This window comes from Neopsephotus bourkii, unplaced genomic scaffold (assembly GCF_033783945.1).
Source record: "Neopsephotus bourkii isolate Nb327-2 ecotype Australia unplaced genomic scaffold, CSIRO-AGI_Nbou_v1 NB_1027, whole genome shotgun sequence".
NCBI classification, from domain to species: Eukaryota; Metazoa; Chordata; class Aves; order Psittaciformes; family Psittacidae; genus Neopsephotus; species Neopsephotus bourkii.
This window is the reverse complement of record NW_026901516.1, coordinates 612,258-638,384: the sequence shown is the minus strand read 5'-3', so window position 1 is coordinate 638,384 and position 26,127 is coordinate 612,258. Positions and strand designations below refer to the sequence as shown.

At 41.1% G+C, this 26,127-nt stretch overlaps 1 protein-coding gene and 1 long non-coding RNA gene across 4 annotated transcripts in view; one reads left to right on the top strand and one right to left on the bottom strand.

Moving 5' to 3' along the window:
- On the bottom strand, window positions 1-7,604 carry LOC133216113 (uncharacterized). Its single transcript, XR_009726558.1, has 3 exons — window positions 7,285-7,604; window positions 3,476-3,632; window positions 1-327 (listed from the first exon to the last, which is right to left on the bottom strand). It is a non-coding gene; the product is annotated as an uncharacterized LOC133216113 (long non-coding RNA).
- A 448-nt stretch (window positions 7,605-8,052) lies between these two features.
- The window catches only part of ROCK1 (Rho associated coiled-coil containing protein kinase 1), an 81,287-nt gene continuing 63,212 nt past the window's right edge, over window positions 8,053-26,127 (top strand). Inside the window, exons 1-2 of one of the 3 annotated variants that reach the window (XM_061360457.1) lie at window positions 8,054-9,245; window positions 23,515-23,648. Coding sequence is in view for 1 of the 3 variants with exons in the window: in XM_061360456.1 (XP_061216440.1) it covers window positions 9,153-9,245 (93 nt within the window). In the remaining 2 variants the exon portion in view is untranslated. Of the gene's footprint in view, window positions 9,246-23,514; window positions 23,649-26,127 lie in introns of all 3 variants that reach the window. The other 2 variants (XR_009726539.1, XM_061360456.1) reach the window with 2 other exon arrangements.

Here is a 26,127-nt window from a genome sequence, read left to right as displayed (position 1 = left end):
TTCACCAAAGCTTGGTACACAAACAGGAGCAAGAGACTGCAGAAGTGCAACAATATAACCCTTTACAAACACTGCTTTTGTGTACACATTTTCACAGCTATGTTTTCATTTGATGAGACTCTTGAAGGACAGCTTGGCTTGCCATGCTACCTCTTGTTTCTATGGTAAAGGTGCTAGAACATTGGCCGGAAGCAATTTAGAAGTGTTTGTACAGCCATGGACCACGAATGAGTCAATCACCTTGTACTTTTTTAACCCAGTGCTTCACAGAGCAGCCTCATCTATTCTTAAGGCGCACTTTGATGTGTCAGGAGTGTCATTACAAATCTACTGTGAAGAAAAGAGCAAACATGAATTCTCATGAGATCACAGCACAATCCTGGACAAAGGATTTTGAACGCATTTCTTCCCTTTAATAAGAAGGCTCTCTCTGATGCAGTCACCCCAGAAAGACTACAGATGAAATGTAAGAAACACAAAACTAAGCTCTACAAATACTTTAGAGTGTTTCTAAGCAATTCTTTTTCTATCTGCTTGCTTCCTCTGTATGTCCAAGCTCATAGCAATACCTTTTATCCACACACTCATCCACCCCACATATTAAATGCACAGTTGTACACAATTCATCTCCACATCTAGTAATACCCCTGACAGAGTTTGCTGTGGATTTTGCATTATATGCAGGCTGTGCTGGGTTTGCAGGGCTGAGACCCTGCACAGTGCTGGAGAGTTTGTTGCACCATCAGTTATGCAGGAAGCTCTCCTAACCTGTGCCAGGTGCCAGTGGTTGCTCAGAGGCAGCTCAGGATGATCCTGGAATTCTCCGCTCATGGAGAAGGGGCTATATTTGCCTCTGTGGAAGCAGTCCGCAGAGTTAGCTCCTTTTCCCCCCTCTGCCTGAAAACTCACTGTTGAGAAGGTAGCACATAGGGTCTGACACACTTTTAAAATGGATATCAGCAAAAGGCCCATCCCTGGACTTTAGTTTGTCCGTTTGTCAGGTTACTTTTGCTCTCATCAAATTAGGAGTCTAAGTGCCCCCTTCTCTGTTTCACCCTAGTTTAAGGCATTTCCTCTGACTTGAAGTAAAAATAAAAACAACAACAATAATAATAACAATGATAACAAGAATAATAATGCTGAATAATAATCATAATAAAGAAGCACAATAATGGGGTAAGACTGATATAAAATTGCCACCTTCCAAGTATTAAGAGTTGAATTACCCAGGAGACTTGCATGGCATTTTGCAACAGGAAGTAGGAAGTTTGGTGTCTTTTATCTCCAAGGAGGGGAGGGAGAGATTAACCGTTTGATTCTAGACCTGAAAGAACTTGCTCACACTTTCATACATGTAGTTTTCTGTCTATGATCATACCTACAAAACTTCCATTTGTGGATTTTGGGTTGCTATGGTAGAATGAAATCAGAATTATAATAAAAATTAATTCTAAATCCTATCCGTCCTTTTAAGACCAGACTCTCTCAAAGCTTACAGGTGTGCTCTAAAAGTAGTAGAGTCCTACAAACATAACAACAGTGATAGTGTTGGTGCAAAATAACTATTAGTCGATTGCCTAGTGACATGAGGTTAGTACGGCAATTTGAAAATAGAATCATAGAATCATAGAATAGTTAGGGTTGGAAAGGACCTTAAGATCATCAAGTTCCAACCCCCCTGCCATGGGCAGGGACACCTTGCTCTAAACCCTAACCCAAATATCCTGAGTGTGAACAAAATCAGTAGCTCAACTTCTGTGACTTAGTTATTAAAGCCACCAAAAATGACAAAGTTGACTCATTTATAGTTCCTGTGGTTCCAATGAACTTGAATTCTTTGTCAGTGATGAAACTTTTTAAATATATATTTTTTTAATATCTGGAAGAGAGTCATATGAAACACATAGGTTTTTAAAAACTGCATGTTTAGTGCCATTTGAGTGCCTTAAATCAAAGATGCAAGCCATATAGAACCCCATGAAGATTCATTATATAAAAGAAATTGTCTGCAACTCATGTTGCAAAACTTTATGCTGTGAGTGTCAAGAACTGCAACTTCTGCCAATCTGCCCAGGGAAGGATTGTATGAAGCCCACTCTATTTATTCCAGCAAAGTTACAAAATGTGTCACTTAGAAGTTAATTCTCTGTTAAGGGCTGAAAATGCTAAATATTTCCCAGGGCCAAGATAAAACCATGTTTTTTTATGGATTTGATATAGTCTTCAGCAGAGCAAAACATCTGTAGGCAGTGTAGATATTTAGGGCAACATACATAAAACCAAACCCAGGAGAACCAAAGCTAGGCTACTTTTAAACTCAGCCCAGTTTACTTTTGACTTTTGTCGTCAGAAGAGCAGTTATCTGAGCAAGAACTGCAAAACTAATCCAACCACAGGAAACATAATATGTGTATATGGGGGAAGTAGAAGTAAGGTGGGGTGAGAGAAATTTGTTCTGAGAGAGACCACTTAGGGTTAAGAACTGGAAAACTAAGAAAAATTCTTGATGTAGGTGATTCATAGCTAAAAAATTAATAGCAGAGCAGAAAGCCAGATTCATGATAGCTTAATGTGCGAAGAGGCCTATAATGATGGTAATCATTCGACTTATAATGGAAGTAAAAGACACAAATAATATATGCTTTATATCCTGATAGACGATACCATCAGATTATTTTTTTAGCTCTTGCTTTAATATAAGTTTCTGAAACCTTCTTTTTTGCAGGCTATATTTTTCCATGGCTTTTCTTTGACTTAAGGCTTGAGTTTGTTTGGGTTTCTGAAGATTTCAAGTAAGAATTACGTGGGCCATTTTTAAGCTCTTGGATAGTGAAAATAAAAAGCTTTTTCCCAGGGTGAAAGAAGAATTTCTGGCATCTTAACATTTTCTGTACCCAAGAAGTGGCTTCAGTGGGAAAACAGCATTTGCCACGGAAATTGTCCTTACTGAGGTATGAAGCTTTCAGCATTCCAGTGGAATTTTGTTTTGATTTGATTTCAAATCACTTTGTAAGCTTTTGCCATACATTGGTCACAGGCCTTTTTTCTGCACTTTTAAAGCATAAAAGAACGTGAGCCTGCACTGCATATGTATTAGTGGTTGATATTGGCCTGAGCCATATGGTGACCAGATATTTATCCTGTGGATTGCTATCTATCTCTGGGTTCACAGCTCCCCTCCCTTCCAGAGAGAGCAGAAGTTACTTTGGGAGTGTCTACACTGCACTGTTTATACAACTATGCCCTTGTCTGCTGGCAGCAAACGCATCTGTATTTGCACTGGCGCAGACAATCCCATCCAGTTTACTTCCTCCCTTGAAAGAGTTTGTGTTCACATACGAGCCCCTCCATCAAACCAGATCATTACAAAAGTTCCAAAAGGTGACTTATTCCAACATCTTCCACCCCTTATTTCTAGCTTGTTCAAGAAAACGCAACAAAGACTTAGGTGCCCCATTTCTTATACATCACTCACTGCTCCCAGGCAGTGGGAGTGGTTTCATCTGAGGATTATGACCTGAAAATGCACTGTGCTGTAAAGAGGAAACAGCAGCAACTGCCCTTTGTTGGAAAGCTGGGATGCACTGGAATATGCAAGGTCGTAGGACTGGAGACTCGTATCTTTATGAAAGCTACAGGAAAACATTCATATTTATAAATGTATGTGCATAAGTTGCACTGTTTCAGCATCTGTAGATGTTTGAAAGATACTACTTTTGTTGAGTCTGTCCATGCAAAATTATCTTTTGACCTATTATATCCAAATTTGTCTTCTCTTGTTAGCAACTTTTATTGCCTAGGTGATTTATATTCTGTTCTTTTCTATTCTATCTATTACCTTCCAATCCAATCCATTCCTGTTCTAGTTCTTTTGCCTCATCCTGCAAGAACCGAGATGCCTTTTCTCAGTACACTAAATGATATAATATCTATCACATTTCTTTGCTTTCTCTTTCCTATCAGTAAAGCATTTTAATGTGTTCGCTAACCAAAGCACCTTGCACCTCGCGCCTTGAGCTTACAGTCTGTAACTTCTTGAGGAGTTTTTTGAGTGCTTATCTGAGTCCCCAGGAGAGGTGTAGGGGCTGCATTGCATTTGACACTGTAATTGAAGCTTTAAATTAGTTGCTTATAGCTGCCAGCATTCACCACCTAACACAGACTTTATTTTTCAGATTTGAGATCAATACTGGCGTGACTTCTGTATACAGTTCAGATATGTCTGCATGAGCAGCCATCATTCCTTGCTGAAGTACAAAACTCCTGCAAAAGGCCTTTCTGTTCCACAGATGAACTTTAGCAATGTTTTGCCCAATGACTGGATTTGTTGACTAGTCTTCATCTCAGAGCTTTGAGCAATACTGGTTTGTGCTATTAACTGTCCGAAGAACTAGAGCTGCAGCAAACCTGAGCCAGCTTTGTATGGCAAACAAGGAGAGAGGTTGGTGGACGAAAGGCAGGCTCAATGTAGTGTGATTTAACTGCTGTAGGTTTCATGTTGACTAAATAGGAAGTTGAATGTGAATGTATTACTAACTTGGCCTAATATGGTGAACAGGATATAGTCTCATTTCTGCCTTGTGTAACTCTTCTGAAGTCAGTAGTTGCTTCAGAAACACACGTTTCCTACCCTTTTCTCCCATTCTGATGGTGTACACCTTTTAAAAATGCACACTCCATGACCTAAAAACCCTAGATGGCCTTTCACTTTATTGCAAGCTCTTCCACTTCCTTTTTTCTTAGGTTTTTCATGAGAGGATGGGAGTAACCGTGGTTGCTCAGAGAGGGCTGAGCTAACACTTTCTGAGTATTCCATTGCTCTTCTGCTCTTGCTGTTTGCTTGCTTCCTGAAATGGGCACTACTGAAACCTCTCAGAATTCAGTCTTGTTACTCTAATGTACCTGAATGCAATTTACATGATAAACACTATTTATGTGTTTATAAACACATTTCATGTACTTTTTATAAGGCATTGTATAGTATTTTTTGGGGAAGCCAATGGAATAATTCTACAGTTTACCGAATGTCTGTGTTTAATAGGAAATCGCAATGCCTACCAAACAATCAGCTTTTAGGTCAGTGTCAATTTGTCTTATTTCACACTAAAACTTATTTCACACTAAAAGCAACAGCATTTAGATATCTTATAAAATAGGGAAGACAACATGGATAGGAGGATTATGATTCCTTTTTTATTAAGTTCACTCTGGGGCTCCCAACATAAGAAGAACATGGACCTGCTTTGAGCAAGTCCAGAGGATGGCTATGGAGAGGATCAGAGGGCCGGAGCATGTATCCTATGAAGACAGGCTGAGAGAGCTGGGGCTGTTCAGCCTGGAGAAGGCTCACAGGAGACCTGAGAACGGCTTCCAGTAACTAAAAAGGGCCTACAGGAAATCTGGAGAGGGACCTTTTACAAGGGCATGTAGTGACAGGACAAGGGGGAATGGCTTTAAACTGTCAGAGGGGAGATCAGATATTAGGAAAATATTCTTTATTGTGAGGGTGGTGAGGCACTGAAACAGGTACCCAGAGAAGTTGTGGCTGCCCATTCGTGGAAGTGTTCATTGGTTGGAAGGGGCTTTGAGCAACCTGATCCAGTGGAAGATGCCCCTGTCCATGGCAGGGGGTTGGAACGAGATGACCTTTTAAGTCCCTTCCAACCCAAACCATTCTATGATTCTATGAGAATGGGCTTCAAGATCCAAGCACGTGAATGAGCATTCACTGGATTAGCAACTATTACATTACACTCTCAAGTTACAATGTGATGGCTTATCACACCAGACACTTAACACATACCTGCTTTTAAAATTAGAATTGATTTCCCTTTTTGCTGTTTGTAGCCAAAGCCTCTCTTTCACATTTTTTAAGCAGTGCTCAGTTTCTTAGATAGCGGGGGAAAGTACCTCCCACACAAACAGTGAAAGAGGCATTCTGGTGTACCAGCCTAGGGGCAAGATCCTTCACTAGAAAATAAACACGTGAACCTGAGTCTGTCCGACGCCCAGCTCTTGTATCTCTGTGAATTCTCTCAGTTGCCAAGCTAATGGATGGTGCTTCTCTCTACTTACTGTGTTGAACCTGGGCCACTATAAAAAAACCCAGAGTAATGCAAAGATGTGAAAGGCAAGTGAGAGTAAGACCCGTGCACCTTAGTTGCAGGGAGACCTGGAAAGGATGGAAGAAAGCTTTGCATTTCCCTGAGTACCTACACGCTTCCCCATAGATACTGGATAAAACACATAAGCAACACCTGGAGCATGGCTCAGGACTTGTGTCACTACAGGCTGACCCTGCCCTGAGCTGTGGATTTGGGCTTCTTCCTCCTTACTCTATTACAGGCTTCATGAATTTTGCATTCTTCGCAGCTAGGTGTTTCAAATCATCCCATGGAGGCCTGGCTTCATCCCTGCCTGTGTTTTAACGTCTGAACCCAGTCTCTGTATCTGTAATGATGATTTTTATCTTGCTTAATGCGAGGAGCGTAAGAAGCATTTTCTTTATAAGAAGCGTTTTCTTTGTATTTTAGGAATTACTTTCTGCATCACACATGAAACGATCCCAAGCCTACACCCTGTAACTTTTGAGGAGTATATGAGATGTTCTCTTTGGACTGTGGTTGCTGAAATGGAACATCTGCATTTCCAAGAGCGACCAAACCCTCCAAATCAAAGGGCTGTGGTAACAGCCAGCACAAAATGAGTGAAAGTAAACATGAGTGTAATGTTGTTGTAGCATGTATTTTTGCTTTAACTGTACATACTTCTTATTAGAAAACAAAAACAAAAACAAAAAGACGCAGGCAGCCATGGACAAGACAAAGCAGAATGCAGAATGCAATTTCTTTTTTTCTCTCTGACTAAAACAAGATCGCAAGGAGTGACTATCCAGGATCGAGCAGCACTTGGCTATAGAGCATTTGGTTCTTAACCCTGACATTGAAAATAACTCAAAATGCTAGTGATTCAGGTCTGCTATTGGCAGCTGTTCAGCAAACATAGATTAATGACTCGATATTCTGTATATAATTTTTGGTCATCTTTGTAAAAACGCCATTGCCATTTCTGGAACTGCAGTGGAAGTCAATGAAGTGAATCAGTGCAGTGTCCTCTGCCCGATATGATTTGAAATCATTACTTCAGTGGAGTTCCCTTACTGGAAGAAACATCCCTGCTGCAGTCCCAGAGTAACTTTAAACTGGAAACACCGGTATGCAAAGATATGCTGTACAGGTTACACGTTTAACGCCGCATCTAACCTTTGAAAGTTAGGTGTGTTACCTTGCACATGGCTCTTACTAGGTCATCAACTAGGCTGCTCCGACCTTGTGCTGTTGGGAAGCCGGCCTCTCTGGAGGTCAACTTCTCTAGCCCTCCATGCTCAAGCAAAGCTACCCACAGCCGGCTGCTCACTGTCCAACGGATTTAGAAGATCCCCAGGGATGCTCCACAGACATTCCCCGAGCTGGGTCACCCCACAGGCACCTGCCCCCTCCTTGCGGCGAGCAGAGCCCTGCGCCGTTTCCCTCAGAGGAAGGCGCGGGCAGCTCTGAGGTGCTTTCAGGGAGCCAGGGCAGGCGTTCGGCGGGCAACATCGTCCCTGGGGGGCGCAGTGGCCGCTCTGCCTGCGGGAAGGCACCGCCGCGCACACCTCCTCCCGCCGGCACCATCGGGTGCATCGAGCACACGCACAACGGGCACGAGGGGGGCGCCCCGCCGCGCTCCCGGCTGGGGCTGTCAAACCCGCCCCGCCGCCGGGGCCGGGGCCGCGGCCGTTGACGAGCGCGCACCCCCTCATCCTCTCCACGCTCGCTCCCGCCGCCCCGCCCTTTTCCCTTCCCGGGTCTGGCGGGAGTGGAGCGCGCTCGCACCCTCCGACCGTTGAAGCGGGTGAATGCGGGCGGGAAAGACGGGTGGGAGCGGAGCAGCGGCCGTGCTCCCCCTCCTCGCGCGCATACCTTCTGCTCCCCCCCCTTCTCTTCACCCCGCCCCACCCGCCCAGGAGCCGTTCCCCCGGCGCATGCGCACCGCGCCGCCGATCCCATCCGCCCCCCCCCGACGGTTCAAACAGGAAGGCGGACATGTTGGTATCTTTCCTCACAGCAGGTTTCCTCGCAATCGTCGCGGCCGGACCTTACGCGCTCCCCTCCCCTTAAGCCACCTCCTTTCCTCCTCCCTCTCGCGTTGCAACCTCGGGTCGGTCTTGAAGTGGTCTGGCTTGCAGCTCCGTACCTGAAGCGGAGGAGTGGAGCTGGGGACAGCGCAGCCGGCTTTGGCAGAAGCAGTGAGGAGCCGCCGGCGGCCGCGCAGCGAGGAGGAGGAGAAGGAGAGGGGAAGAACGATGCTGTTGCCGTCGCTCCGCTGTTGAAGCGACTCTCCCCCTGCCCGCGGCGTGCGCTCGCAGCGGGGCCGGGGCGGCCTGTGAGCCCAGCTGGCAGCCCTGCGTTGCCCGCCCGCCCTCCCGCAGCAAGCAGGGCACAGCCGAGGCGAGGGGCAGCCTGTCCCCCGCCCCACCCTGGGATCTCTGTGCCCATGGAAGGACCGACCCCACGGTGCTGAGACACGTCGCCAAGAGGATTTTCCTATTTTCCCACTCTCATTTTGTTGCAGGTTTTTGCGGTTTTATATATTTTTTCCGTTCTTTTTGTTTTCTGTTATTGTTGCTTTTTCATCTGGTTTTCTGCAAAGAAAGCTGTGTTTCGGAACCTGGCACTGACCCGCCGCCGCTCCTACACGGCCGGGAGGAGGAACCGCTACGCTGGCTCTCAAGGCTGCTTCCCCGGCTGGGAAAATGAGGTTGCCGAGACATTGGGGCCCGAGTAGAGGAGGGAGGGAAAGGAAACCTGCTGCTGCGGAGTTGTGAGCAGCCCAGGAAAGTGCGTGCGTGGAGGAGGGGGAAGAAGCAGCCTTTTCCCCCCCTGCCGCGGACTGTCCTTCATTTCTCTGCCCCCTTGGCGGGGCAGCGTGGGGGACAAGCCTCAGAGACTTCTGTGATTGAAGGGATTTTGCAGGAAGCGCTCCTCTGCCTGGTGTAGGCTGTGTGGTTTCTCTTTTGTGCTCGCTTGTTCCTGTTTTTTATTTTTTATTTTCTTCACTATTTTCAACCTTACTTTGCTCTGGAATAAGAGAAACTTTTTATCTCTGGAAACATGTCGACGGGAGAAAGCTTTGAGTCTCGGTTTGAAAAAATCGACGTGACTTTAAAGGACCCCAAATCCGAAGTGAACGTGGACTGTTTGCTGGTGAGTAGGGAACGCCGATGGGCCCCCGGTCCCGTGTCCCCGAATTTCTTACCCTGTGGGACCGAATCTCGTACTCCTGGCTGAGTCACAACCCTGCTTAACTCCGCACTGGTGTGGTGTTTACTCAGCGTTGAGCTGAGGGTGCGTGAATGTCTGTGCTGGGAGAGCGGCTCTCTTGCCAAGGAGGCGCCCGCCCGGTCATGCCACAGACTTGTCATTTCTCTCGCTTCATGTATCTTTCTTTTTTTTTTTCTTCACCTACTGTCATAAAGGGCGTTGGACACGTAATTTGTGAGTGCCAGTCCTGCATGTAAGCAGGAGACTGTAAATAGCTTTGATAATACCAATTCCCTCTTCAACATCTTTTCTTTTGGAGAGTGAGGTCCTCTTATGTTGTGGTTAAGCACTGCAGCACTGACTTCAGCCTGTTTAGCCTAGATGTTTGCAAATGTTAAATCAATGACGTGTAAAATGCCGCTCTACGATTAATATGCCTCAGATTAATAAGGTTAATAACAGGTGGGGAAGTAGTTATGGCAGGGGTTTGAATGCATTTTAAACTAGTTGGTGTGCTAGGCCTGGGGTAGAGGGCTGCTTACGCATTGTTTCCCTACTTGATCATACCTGATGGTTGAATGGGTCTCTCCAGTGATGTCTGTGTTATAATTGCATCAGAAGAAGGCAAACCATAACACTTCCTGCCTGACATAATCCCAATGTTATTTGGTAGTTTCTTGACAAAAGTGGATGATATTTTAGTTCTGATTACAAAAAGTACCTCAACAAAGTGTATGTTAAATCCAGCCAATTTGTTTGGGATGTAGCTGGATACTTAGATATGCCTGAGGATGCCCCGAAGTAGTAGTAAATTGTAATTTGTGCTTTTATGCTGAAGTGGAGAATTTCTTTAATTTGTAGCAAGTGATAAAATTTCCTCAGTGTATTTTTTCTCTGGCTTTCTGCTGTCAGAGAAGAGAGCAAGTAAATTGGGTTTGTTCCTAGTATGAACTCTGACATTTGAGTTTGGTGGGGAAGGGAGGTGTGGGGGTAGAGATGGCGCTTAATAGTCATTCTTCATCTTCTGCTGCATGGCTCTTAGAAAGCTCGCTTGAGCATAAGGCAGTTGAGAGGTGAAAAGAATCGAAGGAAAATCTGTACAAGTTCATGATATGCACTCTCTTTAGCTTATTACTGATTTATGACCTTCTGAAGTGTTGACAGGTCAAACCTACATCCCTGGCTAAAAAGCGGATAAAAGCGGAGCCTTGTGGATGTTGCTGCTACAAAGACAAATAGCATTGCATCTTCCAATTAACTTGCTGCTTTTCATCCAGTTTTCATATCTGTCATCTCAGAACCACAGCTAGTGAGAAGACATCTGGTACTTTGGATACACTTTGCCAGTTTTGATTGTCAAATCTGACATTTTTACACACAGTTTCTATTGATTGGTGTCAAGAGTTTAGGTCCAGTTCAGAGTTTTATGTTAACCAGGATTCAGTTTGCTATTATGTGCTATAATGCTGAGCATGCTATAGGGACCTTCACACAGTGATAGTAATCAGTTTAAGGATATGCCCCTTTCAGTTAGCTTAATTGTGATTTGGAGCTAAACTAGTCAGTTTGGGAATGAGCTTGTTGGTATTCTTCTTGTCACACTTGTGTGAAGCTTCAGAATGTGTGTTTGCATCTCAGATCTTTAGAATGTACTTTTAAAGTGAAATTATTCTTTTAAACTAATACCAATTAAAAAAGAAAGTACTTCTGAAGAAATCACCTGGTAGGTGAACTTTGTATGTGTTAGGCCACTATGTCAATTTTTCAGCTATCCTGACTTTTTTGTTTCCTCACTCTCATTCTGAGTTGGTTCTTGAGTACTTTTCTATAGAAGTTAGCTATCCTAACACTTTTTAAGGAATTTAAATGTTTCCTACAAGTTCGTAGTGTGATGATTCACGCTTCAAGCATCATTCTTGGCCCAGGGTACTATTTATATATCAAATACATTGTAATCTATGTGAATATGCTCTTAAGGGAGAAATGCCTAGGTGTAGGTGTAATTGATCTGCATTTTAAATATTTTCTAAGATGAACACCCGTTCCCTTTCTTGCAGCCCCAGGTTAAAAAGGGAAACTTGTCAGGCTCTAGGCCTGGTACACTTGAAAATACTTTTTTGTAAGACCTTTTAAACCTAAAAAACCCTTTTTTTGTCTTCTTAAAGTTGTGAGTAGATGTTATTTATAATTCATTTCACTTTTCCTAAGCAAAGGTGATAGCTAACTGCGTATCTGATATCTGAGTGGTAGTGTATGAATAACTGATGCATAGACACTTTTATTGCACACAGCATCTGATACTCTATGCATGTAGGTTTAAAATGCTGGAGTTCTTTCAGGTTCAAGAAACGTTCTTTTTTGGCTGTGCAAAGAAAAGTCTCAGTAATGCCCCTGGCTTCTCTTAGGATGATTTTATCCTTGTTAGCTTTACTTCATTTTGCTTCAATTCTTCCTCTCATTCCCCATCAGTTTGTAGCCCCTGTAGACTGGAAGGCAAGCATGCGCTAACTTTTAAATCAGTTTTGTAACCATGTTGGTTTTTGTACATGTCAGAAGCTAGGTCTGTATGCTAGAAAGATTCTAAATTTGTATGTGAAGTAGTCTGAACATGCAAGGAAGATGGGGGGGGGGGGGTGGGAGAGGCGGGCTGATACAAAGGAAGGCGTGTTACCGTTTCAGGAAGGTGTGGGAGAAGAGTGCTGACAACAGAGCAGACGGAAAAGACACTGAGGACTATATGACTTCAGTTTACATACTGCAGGAAGGAAATTCATAAAACTGGAGTGCAGGGGGAGATGTGTTTATTTTTCTTGTTTTCTCTTACATAATTGTAATAAGAGTAGAGTAAGAAAACAGACTAAGTTGCAACCCCTGTAACTAAATTTGTTTGTTTCTTTGGGGCTTCCATGCACTTGATTTAGTAGTAGGTTGGGAAATAATAGCTAGGCTGTCTTTTTTTGGTGAGATGTGAGGAGGCAAAAGCCTCTGTTCTGCGTAAACCATGTGCCACAGCTTAATATGTGCTTTTTCTCAAACTGTCAGGTTCTAGGAGTCATACAGTCCTCAAAAGATCGAATAGCACTGGGAAGGCTGCATTAGGTAGTCACACTCTAGGGTGTGCAATGATCAGAGACTGGTGAATGTTATAGGCATGCTAAGTAAAGACAAAGGTAGTATAGGTAACTAGCTATAACTTGAGCTTAGTGTCTCCTTAATGATATTAAGCAGTGGAAATTAGTGTTCAGTGAGCATGCTGCTGCAACAGTTTTGGAATAAAATCGGATTTCTTATTCCTCTGTGTTTCTTACTACACCCTTGGGGTTTACAGGCTTCCAGTTTCTGGAGAATGGAGAGGGAGGGGTGTAATGTGTGACTGGAAGGGGCACATGTTGCTCTGAAGCTGCCTATGTTTTTGATTAAAAAAAAAAAAAACTAGTAAATTTTCATGAAAATGTTTTTTTGGTGCACTCTCTGCTCTGGTAACTGACACAGTCTTTTCATGTTTTATGTAGGCACTTGGGCAACTCAGGCATTCAAGTACTCAAGTAGTTGATTTTTAAAGCTTCAGACTTTTGATAGTCTTAATCTTCAAAGATGTCAAATGTTTCACTTGTTCAGCACTTTGGCTACAAATTAACTGACAGCAGTAAACACTGTATATGACAAACTTGTTTTATCTGGTCTCAAGTGTTTTCTATTTTTGTTGAACCAAAAATACACAGGTACAGAGCATGATTCACCTGTTTTTCCTAGGTCTATTTTGTAGGTCTGTTAAGCTAGATGAATTCATTTATGTTCATCTGGCTTGCACAGGAAAAATCAAAATTATTTCTTCATCTCTGGGGTTTGGAGTTCTAGATCTGTGTTGTCACTAGACCTTTTTCCCCTCCTGCTTAACATGTTAGAAAGTACTTCTGAAGACCTGGTGGTTAGGGATTTGGAAAATAAAAAAAATAAGTAAAGAATATAACTCATGAACTCCTGAAGTAAAGGTACTTCATCAAAATAACTGTAGAAAATCAGCTTCACTGAAACAGCGTTAATTGTGCTTTTAGAGCTCGAGTGAAAAATGCTAGAGAAACTTGGTATCTGAGAAGCTTGCTCATTTCCCAATGAAGCTCATGTACAAAAAAAATCAGAGCTTGAGCTTTTATGGATTGACAGCTTTAGAATGCCGCAAGTTGTTTTTTTGGAAATAGTTCAAATTAAGGGGAAAGGTAAGTCGTCACTGACTGAATCTCCTTGGACAAGTTCCTACCATTCTTTAGATCGAACTGCAAGATCCTGAGCTTGGGTTGGGGCGGTCACCAGCATCAGTACAGACTGAATGTTAGATGGATTAAAAGCAGCTCCATGAAGAAGGGTTTGGGGATATTTGAAGAGAATGTCTGAATATGTCTCTGTCCTGATGGAGAGGGACATTTTACCAGCACTTGTAGTGACAGGACAAAGGGCATTGGTTCTAAGCTGAAAGAGAACAATTTTTAGATGGGACATAAGGAGGACGATTTTTACTATGAGGGTAGTGAAACACTGGAAGAGGATGTCTGAAGAGGTTGTGTCTGCCCCATCCCTGGCAGTGCTGAAGGCCAGGTTGGACTGGGCTTTGAGCAACCTGGTGTAGTGAAAGATGTCCCTGCCTGTGGCAGGGATGTTGGAACTAAATGATCCTTAAGGTCTCTTCCAGTCCTAGTAGTCCAATCCCTAACCATTCTTATTCTGCAGTTAGACTTCTGGCTGACCTAGAAATATAATTCCATGTCTTCAAGTTACCATATCCAAGCTTTAGATGCAGAAATATAATTGCAGGTTGATATTACCTGCTTATCACCAAGAAATATGAAATATATAGGTTGATGTGAAATTAATGATGAAATATATAGCTTGGTGTTAAAGGTAAAATGCAAGTAAGTTGGCTTTGGAAATGCAGTAACTTGGTGGATTCTCATTTCAGATTGCACCTCTTAGAAGAATATTTTAATATTGTGTAAGCCTTAACAAAGTGAACAGTAGAGCTGGTGGGACTGTCAAAATGTTAGTGTTTGGTTCACACTGTATAGTATAGATATTATACAGGAATAACAGTTAACCAATTTCCTTGTAAAACTAGAGGCTGTAAGAATGGGATTATTTTTCCTATAGGAAGTTTTAATCAAGAATGATAGTAGGTTTTAGTTGATGTTAAGACACATTTCAACAAGAGGAATAAAAAAACCCAGCCAAAGCCCTGTAGTAGACCTTAAGTGCTCTTAATAAGTAAAAATATTTGTAAACAATGTCCTTTTCCCTGGCAACTGCAGTGTGCTAGTTTTTTGTTAGTGGTGGGAAGGAAGAGGGAAACACCTGGAATTTTTTTGTTGGACAAATTGAAAATCAACCTGTTGGTCTGTAAATCTTTTGACTTTGAGGACAGTGGTAGCTTCAGGAGCCACTCACTGAGAACTTACTAAATATTCAGAAGCACTGTGATCAGACAATACTGGTAGCTTTACAGTTGCTGTTAGCAGAATTCCCTAGGACATATTTTAGTACAACACTAAAAAAAAAGTGTTTTCACGCCTCTTACCAAGGAATACAGATGTGTTTGTCCTGTTATAGGATGTTTATCTTGAATATTAGAGGTCCCAAAACATGTAGTTAAAAACTTCTGGTGTTTTTTTTTTGTGTGAATGTTGCTTGATGCTAGTTATCAAAACTTTTTTGTCATCAAGAAACTGCAGTTTCAAATGGCCATACTGAAAAACTGAACTTCCTTCTCCAAAAACAAAATTAGAGAATGGTTGAAAACTGTTCTGTCTTTGCCTTAATTTGTCCAGTCATTTGAGCAGCAATAAAGGCAGAAGGATGATGAGACAATATTGGTAAACCGATAAGCACCATGTAGACAGCACTCAGTTATATCTCTCTTAAAACAAATGCAAATAATACGGTCTTTTATCTTTCTCAGTCTGATGAAATGAACACCCAACACAGTGGTTGAACAAGAGCTGAAACCCAGTATTTATGAAGGAAAAAAGGTGGTTTGTAGCTCTTCTTGTCCATAGTGTTTTGCTCTGCTGGGATGATTGAATATCCTGTAGTGTAATCTTAAATTAGAAGACTAGAGATCTCTCGGTGGTCTGCTCAGCACCAGCAGAGTATAACGTGCTGTGGTGCATATTTAGTTATAGCAGTCTAGAGACTGTCTAGCCAAGCAGCAGTTGCTGGGTCTGGTGAGCTGCCCATGTTCCTAGGGTAGAACCAGCAGAGGATCAGTACCAGCTTCTAACTGAAGCACAGGTCAAAGTCTGTTCTGATACTCAAAATCTTGTAAAGGATTGGCTTTAACTGAAAGATTGCCACTCCCTGTCAATATTTATACACTACAAACTGTCATGGGGACAGTATGTAAGGTCTCTTTATTAATAGGTCCCAATTTAAATCCAACTGATGGTTTCTTTATTTCAGGTTTTTCCTTTTTAATTTCTTACATAGATTAATTTTTCTGTTTCTTTTTTAGAGTTGAGAAATACATGAAAGCTTTCTTGGTTTTTTTCGGTTGTGTGGTCTGAGATGATGCAAAGACCTGATGGTTGGAGGCCTCTGTAAGAAACACTGCACAAACTTGGGCTATGTTTTGGACTGTAGATTGGAACTACCTAAATATGTTTCTAGCTCATGAGTGACTGAGCTACAGAATTATAATTAATCTGGAAACACAGGTGGAATGTTTACTAGTTTTTTCCTAGAGATCTTCATAATACTTACTTAAAAAAAAAAACAAACCAAAACTGAGAAATCCTTAAATTCTAATAGTTATGCAAATATTGAGTAACTATGTAATTTTTCAGAAAATGGTGAACAGGACTTGTATTATAGCTTTAATGGCTATTTCAATTGGGAAAATTTGAAAGGAGGATGGTCAGGACATTCCTCTCATGCTGGACACTGTTAGATGATGCTGCACTTAGTATTACAGGAAAATGGAGATCTTGAGGTAAAACCAGGTTCTTTATTATATGTCCATGTTTTGGTTAGAAGCTTCTAAAGAAAACTCAAAAATTTGTTTCTTCTCCTGAAATCAGTTACTTTAAAATTTGATTTGGAAGTCTGCCTTTTTAATATTTAATACCACGTGACAATGAAAGTAGTATTTCATTGAGTACAAGTGGTTATTATTTCACAGAATGATTGAGGCTGGAAGGGATTGCCAGAGGTTCTCTTGTTTAACCCTTCTGCTCTGACAGGGCCACCTGGAGGAGGTTGCCCATGATGACTTTTGAGTATCTTAAAGGTGTAAACTCCAGAACCCCTCTGGGCAACCTGTAATTTTCCATTTCTCAGCAGTACAGTCTCAGGTTGATGATTCATAATGGAGAACAAGTTCACTGAAACTAAACAAAAAAGTAATTTTCCATTTATTTTTAGAGTTCTCCAAGTATTTTGGCCTTCTTAACTTGGTCAGTAAACCTCTTTGTTGCCTAAGTAATTTTGTGAAAGGCATTTGCTGCAGAAGAGCAGAGGAACTTTCCTCATGGAGGTGTTTACAGGTTTGGAGATTTTAGGCAGAAGGGTTTGTATCTGAGGAAACAGTTGCTGTGAATGGGTACATAAATTACATCTAATTTGTGAATGCAGTTGAAACAGATTAGATGTAGAATTTTTCTGTTGGAGGGAAAAAAGAGTTAATGCCTTGCTCTGATGTCCAGCTCACACTCCAGGAATACAATTTCAGGTTTTCATGATTCTGAACCTCAGTATCATAGTGTTTTCTGTATGTGTACGTCATTCTCTTCCTGATAGGTAGTCAGAGAGGCTGGGTAGGACTTGCTTATTGGCATGGGAATTTTGAAGACTTCTTGCTGCTGATAAGGCCAGAACCTGTCCCTGGGAGAGAGGTGAAGGAGGAGAGACGGCTTGTGGTAAAAGCTGAAGTGCAAGGTGTCAGCACAACAAGCACCATCTTCCTGGAGTATGGATAACAAATTCCAGTATGTTAATTCTACCACTGAGATCTAGAAGCACCTTCTACTACTGCTGTGGAGTAACTGTGTTAGGTACTTAGGAGGGGAGGAAGCCTCTCCAGCCAGAAGATGATAGAATAGGAGTGGGTGGGGAAGATTTTTCAGGAGGAAGGATCAAGGAGTAAGAATGAAGGTAGGACAGTGAGTTTCTGCTGGTTATACTTGCCCCATGCAAGGCACCAGGTTGCACAGAACAGTACCAGGCAAGACATGAAGCTGTAACTGAAAATAGAGATAATATTGATACCTCACAACTTTGGCTTAATATTATGCACTGCTGTCAGAGATGGAATCATAGAATTTCCTCATGAGCTTTTCTTTGTTGTGAAATCTTATTTTATTGATGTGCTATTATACCAATCGCTTCTTGGAAAGTGGCTTATAGGCGCACAAATCCTGCTAGTATTAAGATGAGCGAACTTACTTTGCTTTTGCAAAGGGGAAAGGTTCTTCTGCCACTTCAGTCTACCAAGTAGTTTGTATATTGATCAAATACATCTTCTGTGAGCTGCTGTCTTCCTCCTTAAACTCAAGTTACTACTAAGATCATTGGCAATTAATTGCCAACATACCAATTACACAGTTTGGGGCGGTCTTGGGATCATTCAATCCTGCTATTATGTGCTATATATCTTTTGTACAGGGCCAAAAATGGTGCCAGCCAAATGGTAGACTTTTTAGGACTTTAAGTTTCTGCTCTGCTGGTATTGTCAACAATTGTGATGGCTTTTGCAACAGGCGTTACTGCTGCCAGCACTAGCAAAGATGGTGACAGAAATAACATGTCCATTAAGGCCTATGGAGTGATAGCGGAACTATTGATGTGATTGTTGTGTTGGTTTGGGTTTTGGTTGTGGGTTTGATTTTTTTACACTGAATTTGGAATTGGAGGTGTCATTGAAAAACTAGACCCTCTCTATGGAGACTAGCATGCTTGTTAGAAAAGCTTTTGTGTTCTGTTACTGAAATGCTTGTGGCTATTTTCAGCCTTTTTCATACTTCACAAACTGTGTTGTGCATACAGTTTCCAAACATAGCGTGATTGTAAAGTGTTTGGAGATGCTTTTCGCTTTTAAGATCAGTTGGTTGAAGAAATCTTCAGAACTAGCCACACTGTGGTTCTGAAACAAACTGTGAAGGCTCTTGTTAGGAAGACCATATTGAGGAGAATTCTGGGTTATTTATCTAAAGAACAGAGTTGTAACACAAAGAAGGTCTTGTATCAAGTAACTTGTATGCTCAGAGCTGTTCACCAATTCCACTTAGCAGGTTGGATTGGAGTAAGGAAAGGACTAAAAGTCTCCCTTGCTTTTAATTCTTGATGAGCATAAGGTCAGAGGAGTTTTTGAAGTTTTCTCCTGTTGTTTCTTTTCTGTCCTAAAATGCTGCCAGTCTCCCATAACAAAGCTTTTGTCCTACTTAATGAGACGCATGTATTACGCTATTTTCATCAGTAATTCGGACTTGAAATGTAATCAAAGATACCATGTAGAGGAAAAATTGGAATATTACGATGCTGGTGCTGCTGGAGCTGCTTCACTTCTTGGGCTGCAACTGTGAATTACTTCTCTGTAACTTTCTGTTTCCTGTAAAATTGATTTTGGCTAGCATCAGGGAAGAGTTGGGATGGCTGCATTGTTCTTGACCTTAGCTTTTCTTTTGGTCATGGCAACCTCCTCTGAGATCCTGGCAAAGAAGGCAGTCAGATCAACTTCACCTTCATATAAGAATAGTTCAACTTGATAGTTCCCATGAACTTAAGCTCATGGGAAAGAAATGTTTGAGAACCACAAATTCTAGGGGAAAGAAATAAGGGTTTTTTTAATGCACCCTTTTTCATTGTAGTTTGAACTCATAGGCATGGTCAGGAATAAAAGAAAAGATTGATTAAACCCATGAATTTGCAGGTTGGGAAGCTTTTCTTCCTAAGAGTTTGATCCCTTAGCAATAGAAACTTAATTTTTCAGTTTAAGATTCAACCAGAATAGGCAGCTGAAGATTTTCCTTCATATCAGGGTGTGTTGTGAGAGGTGGTTGAACAGTACCAAAGCAGGACATCTTTCACTTTCTATCTTTCTTGTGTGTGTCAATGTCAGTGAATTTCCAGTGGTGCTGCATTACATTTTGTGGGAGGAAATAACAGAAACAAACAAGTTGATGAAATGGTAAGCTTACTTCTGTGTGAGGAATTGCCAAAAAGGGCATCACCAGCAGAGATAAGGAAATCATTATCCTACTCTACTCAGTCCTTATCAGGCCACACCTGGAATACTTTGTTCAGTTTTGGTCCTTGCTATACAATAGAAATGTGGATGGGCTGGAGAGGGTCCAGAGAAAGAGCCACAGAGATGATCAAGGGACTGAGAAGCCTGCTGTATGAGGAAAAGCTGGGAGAACTGGGTTTGTTCAGCCTGGAGAAAAGGTGGCTCAGGAGAGCTTATCACCATATTTCAGTATTTAAAAGGGGGCTACAAAGGTGGCAACTCCTGTTCTGGAAGGAGGCACATGGAAAAGATGAGGGGTAGTGGGCACAAGTTACTCCTGGGGAGATTCTGATTGGACACAAGAGAAAAACGTTTCACAGTGAGAACAATCAGCCATGGGAATAATCTCTTCAGGGAAGTAGTGGATTCCCCAACACTGGACACTTGAAGGTGAACTTGGACAGGGTGCTGAGCCATTTGTGTAGATGAGCTTGAGGTCCTTCCAACCTGGTATTCTATGATCATTCAGGTCCTTACGTTTAATTAAAAAAACCCCCATCATATGAAGTGATGGGTTTGCAGAAGTTGGGGAGGGGGAAGGGAGGAAAAAGGCAATATGGCTGTGAATTTTTGAAGATTTGCTGTCAGAAGTAATGAGATGTTTTCACAAAATATTTTCTTGGGGGAGTTGGAATTGACATAATCTTTTTTATGACAATGCAAAAAGACACAGTCTTCTATTTTTAACTAGTAACTTGCAACTTTGAGCTAAAGCTCATGCTTAAGATTAGACTTTCTCCTGTAGGTCTTCATTCTGAACAGTTTTAAAACCCACTGTTTATCCATTTGACTTTGAGATTGTGGAAAGCTACTTATTCCATCTAAATAGCTTCTCTTGTTTGAGTACCAATCAAATCTCACCTGAAAAGACAGAGCATTTGAAATCAAAGTTCATGCGCTATGTTATCCTCTTTTGCCCTCCTTACTTAGTAAATGAAATATCAACAAATAGGGAGGATTAGTGCAGTACCAGACTATGATACTGACCTTCTGTACTTTTGAATATTCTTAACTGCAGTACACACAACAGATTTCACTTACAAGGTGGTTATAGGGTACAAGAAGCCCAAAAACCACTCTGTGTAGAAGGAAGTCTTGTCTGTCTGCAAGCTATAAATACAAATATGAGGTTTGGAAAACAGGCAAAGAAATTAGGAGGATTATAATTAGAGGATGATTTTGGGATTGGAATTGTTTCTTTGGCCTGTGGTGACTTAAGTCAGGGCTTCCTGATTTCGTCAGGCTTTTTGTGAGGCTATTTTGAATTTCTGTTTCCTGCATCTAAAATAAGGAAGTACTTCCCCCTTCTTCTCTCTCCCCCTGCCCTGATTTGTGGGTTCAAGGTGCTGTTAGTACTCTTTTTAAGAGGTAGGGAGGTTGCCCCGGTAGTACCGTCGGTGTATTTGAAAAATAGGCATCAAGCTTTTAGCACACATGTGGTAAGTATCATGACCAAAAATACTCCACAAGAAGTATTTTAAGCTAAGTCAAAAGGAAGGTGTGAGTTTGTTTATAACATACATATGAAGATGCAGTGTTAAACTGGTGCTGTTTTAATACATGCTGTTGCTTTCAGATTCTTAACTATTTTGAATTTGAGTTTTATTTTCTTTAGTTACAGATGTTACCACAGATAAATAGGGGAAGCAAGTTTATCTGAACATAGACTCATGACTGCAAGATACTCTTTTTAAGTAAAGAAAATTAGTTTCTCTGTGTATTACTACATCAGCCTAGAAATTATTTTGCTTCAATATAATCAGTAATTTTTTACAATGCTTAAGTTTTTGAGTAGCATGGAAACTTTAAAGTTCAGAAGGTTCACTGGTCTCTGACTTGTGTAGTCTCTGTGGTAGGGATTTATTGTGTTTTCCAGGGGGAAAATTGGAGACAAATTAAGAAGAGCTTCATGAAATTAGATGCTTTTTTGGAAAAAGACCAGTACTGCCTGACTGAGCTCTTTTATGCATGTATACAAAACTGTTAAAATGAAGACATATGCATTTAAAATGGCAGTTAAACTTAGAAACTACAGTGTCCAGTGCTCAGCTGATAATGCTTGATAGTGTTACAGGTAGCTCTTCTTGTGTGCCATATTTCCCAGTACTGTAATCTCTGGAGGAAAGTGGGAGAGACCTCTAAAATGTTCCAGTGACCTAAACAGTTTGAGTGTTGTAATAAATAAAGTTCATTAGTTCTCTGAAATAATTCCTGTTAGTCTTACATGTTGAATAGGTAGTGGCTTTATTCCTTAACAAATTCATGTGTGACTGTTGCTTGCCTTTTACTTCTGACAGTGTGCTTCACATGCTTCCAGGAAAGCCTTTCTGTGAAAAGCTTCATTAAGCACTTGAGACCATTAAATAAATTAGCTGGCTAAAAAAAATAGTATTTATGTTAAGTACATGCATGGTGCCTTTATATATATTATATATACATGAACGCACATGAATGCAATGAAAAATATGAAAATATGTACATTTTCCTTTAAAATAAGAAATCCTGCAAGTTCAGTTGAAGTACTCAAAACTGTATAATAGGTAGGATTTATTTTTTTCTTCAGTACTGTGAAATTGCAGTTTCCTACTCTGGATTTTGTTAGAAGGAACTGTGATGAGAATATTTCTATAGTCTGTATGATAACACCAAAAAGGCAAAAGGAATTCTCTGCGTAAAGTTTGCTAATATGGAGTTGAATTAGGGTTAATTTCGGTGAGATATCAAATATACTATTTTAAAATATATCTAAAGAGCTCTTGGTGGTCAGCATTTGTTACTTGGGCTGGCAGCCTCGCATTGTTCAACGTCTTCATAAATGATCTGGATGATGGGATTGAAAGTACCCTTACGAAGTTTGCCGATGACGCTAAACTGGGTGGTGAGGTGGCCACTTTAGAAGACAAAGCCATCTTAGAGAGATTTGGATAAACTGGAACAGTGAGCAAGTAAGAAGAATATGAAGTTTAAGAAAGACAAGTGCAGAGTTGCATCTGGGATGGTGTAACCAAAGAGCACAGTACTGGCTTGGATTTGTGTGGCTGGGGAGTAGCCTCGCTGAAGGAGACTTGGAAGTCCTGGTGGACAACAAGCTGAACTTGAGTCAGCAGAGTGCTGCTGGAGCAACAGGGGCAAATCAGATCCAGGGCTGCATCTGCAGGGTCATTACTAGCAGAGATGGAGGTGTGATTATCCCACTCAGTGCCAGTCAGGCTGCAACTTGGAGTAATGTGTTCAGTTTTGTTTCCTACAATTCAAGAAAGACACAGACAAAGCGGAGAGGGTCCAAAGGGCTGGAGAACCTGCCTTGTAAGGGAATACTGAAGGAGTGTCCCTGGAGAAGGATCAGGGGGGGCTCATCACAGTATTCTGGTAATTAAAAGGCAGCAGCCTCAAAGAGGACAGAGGCTCTCTTTCCACAAGGAGCCACATGAGAATACAGGGGGCAATGAGTACAAACTGTAGTGGGAGAAGTTTTGCATCTGTATAAGAAAAATTTTACAGTGAGAGCCATCAGTCACTGCAACAACCTCCCCAGGGACATGGTGGAGTCCCCATCACGGGAGGCTTTCAAGATGCAGTTGGACAGGGTGTTAGATAATATCATCTAGGCTTCCTTTTCCATGAAAGGTTGAACCACATGACTTATTGAGGTCCCTTCCAACCTGTGATGATCTGTTGTTCTGTGATTCTTAGGCTTTTGAAAAAATACCAGTACAGTGTTTCACTGGTTGGTTTTCCCTTTGTCTTTTTCTAGGTTTGGTTTCAAGGTGTCAGTGAAACTCCTGAATCTGTGCAACAATGTGTTTGTAGCAGCGCTAGTTAAGCACACAGTAATCAGATGTACTATCAAGCTATAAAGGTCCCATTTTCTGAGGCGACAATATACAGCATATGATAACGATGCTGAGCAGCACAATGCTTGTGTTATTTGTCTTCTAACATCAGGTGGAGTCAGAATAATATAATAAAACCCCCCAGACTTAAGGAGAAAAATCTTTAAATCTAGTGGTGTGAAGAGATGGAGGAAACTCAACTACAGAATGTATGCACAACAGATTTAGTTTCTAAATGGACAAAAGATAAGCTGCTGTTAGATATTTTCTTCAATACTTTTCATCCTAAATGGCAACTATACATTGCAATTGTATCTGAACTTTAAAAATAAAAACAGTAGGAAAAGTAGCTCCTGTAGAGTTAATTTTTTTCCTCTTTGTGATATCTGATACCTTTCAAGTGAAGGTGAACTCTCTGGAAGGAGGGAAAACAAAATTCTGAGATTTAAGCCAGCCAGTTCAAATTATCCGTTTAGATCAGGAAAATATATCTACTGAGGTAAGAGAAATCCGCAAAATGAACAGGAGGTAGTAGGAGTACTTACACTCAGTGTGTAAGTAGGTTTTTTGTCTCATGGTGAGAAGTTGCTCAATTAGTATATTAATCTCCAAGTGAAGACTTAGAGTAGAATGAGGTTTTCAGTAAATGGGCTGTAATTCTTTTTCATGAGGATGACAATAATACAGGTAACTTAGGTTATTAATTAATTTCAAGTATATTTTTTTCTCAATAGGTTATTATTCTGTAATAAAACTAAGAAGTGCCAGAGATTCATTTTAGAATTTCACTTTTGCAGTCAGACAGGTGTTAGGGTGATCTGTAGCAACAATCCTCAGGTCAGTGTTCATCAATAGCAAGGCCACAGTCTTGCTGCAACAGTGTCTTGTCTGTTCTGTAAATCAGTGTCTAATACAGCTACTGCCCTGGTGCTACATGCAGTAGCTGTAGTGCTTGGATATATGCCTTTTAAAATTTGCCTTCCTTTCATGTTTTGGGGGCAAAGAGGCAGCTACCATGATTAATAAGGAGCTGTATTAGATGAAATAAAAATGCATCAGAAAAACTCAGTGGAACTAAGAGCAAATCAAATTCCATCTGGTTCTTTTTATCTTTTCTCATTTCCAGTTATGTAAGGCTATTGGCATCCTCCATTCACTTTTGCAGAAAGTAGGGTCTCCGACATCTGCTCTGTCAAAGATGCAAATTCAGGCACTGTTACTGTGGTGTGACAAGGAAGAGTTATCAGGATATCTGTTAGTCATAATTTTACCATCAGCTTTGTTTGTTTCGGCTAGTTCAGAATACAGTGTGTCTTGCTTGAATACCACAAAAGATGTAACTGTTTTCATAATTTTCTCTTAAGTCTCTGAGGCTGGGTAAGTAGGGTCAGTTATAAAATGACCAGGGTTGGTAACGTTTTGGTTTGTTTCCAAAAAGACTGTTTGCACGCATGTATTTAGGTCTTCAGAAATTGGCTGTCTGGTCCAGCAGTGACTTCTGGAAAGTGAAGTGCAGATGTCTGACATAACTCTCAAATTCTTGAGATGATGCTACTGTTCTTCAATTATGTTCTGGAATATCAGTTGTTGATATTTTGTAGTACTTAGAAATTGGAAACCTGCTTTAATAGGTGTTTTGCGAACATACAGTTTATATGAATGGGAAGTAGAAGATGCTGCCTGACCTGTATTTTCTGACCTGTATCTGACATGGCTTTTGAACCAATGGTTGTAGGTACATACACGCTAGGTATCACTAATCCCTTAGTTCAGGTAGATTTCCAAGAACATAATTATTCCTTTTTATTTTTATTTTTTTTTAAATTAGATACTGGAAAAAATGCTTTCATCAAACAAATGCTGGGAAAAAAACAATCATCAAGTTGGATGCAAGTTAAACATAGCCTTTTGTTAGTTTTTGTTTTATTTTTTGTTAGTTTTTTTTATTTTTTAGAAAACATGTTTTCATCAGTCTTGCTCTCTGCTTAATGAGAAACTAAATGACAGCTACTCAAAATAGTCTGGGGATGAAGGAACAGAAGATGTGATAGTGTGATCCGATGTGTTTTGTGGCAGGCTTTTATGGCGTGACAAAAATATTGTTCACCCTCATCTCCTGTTGAGATTAAGTTAATCAGCCCAAGCTCAGCCTTTCTCCCTTGTAAGGACAAGCAGGAGAGACTTTGACATGATTCCATGATAGTGGCAATGGTCCAGACATCCCTGGCCCTCTTTGCTCTTGGGCTAAGATTTGTTTTTCCCTCTTCTAAATCCAATAAAAAAATAATGCCTTTGGGGGACATACATCAATCTACTACATCCTCTTGGGGGGGGGGGGAGGGATGTTTTTCCCAAGTTATGAGTGTTATATAGGAAGAACAGTGTTTGGGAGCAGCTGACTTCCTCTTTGATATCAAAGTAGCTGGAAAACTTGCTGGGAGATTTTGTTTCAGCTATTTTTTAGAATTTTGGCATTTTTCATCCCCATGTTAGCAGCATATAAGCTTGGTGAAAATACCCAGTGTTCTAAAAATTAAATAGTGCTGTTTAATGAAGTTCCACTGTCTGTGTCTCATGCTTTAACTGTATCAGAAATGCTGGGACATACTTTACTTCTTGGGTATATGAAGTCAACGGCTTTAGTTTTCCTCCAGCTTGAGTCTCAAGGCTTTAAACTAACATGGAAAGCCTTATTTGCATGCCCCTAAATGAACTTGAAAACATA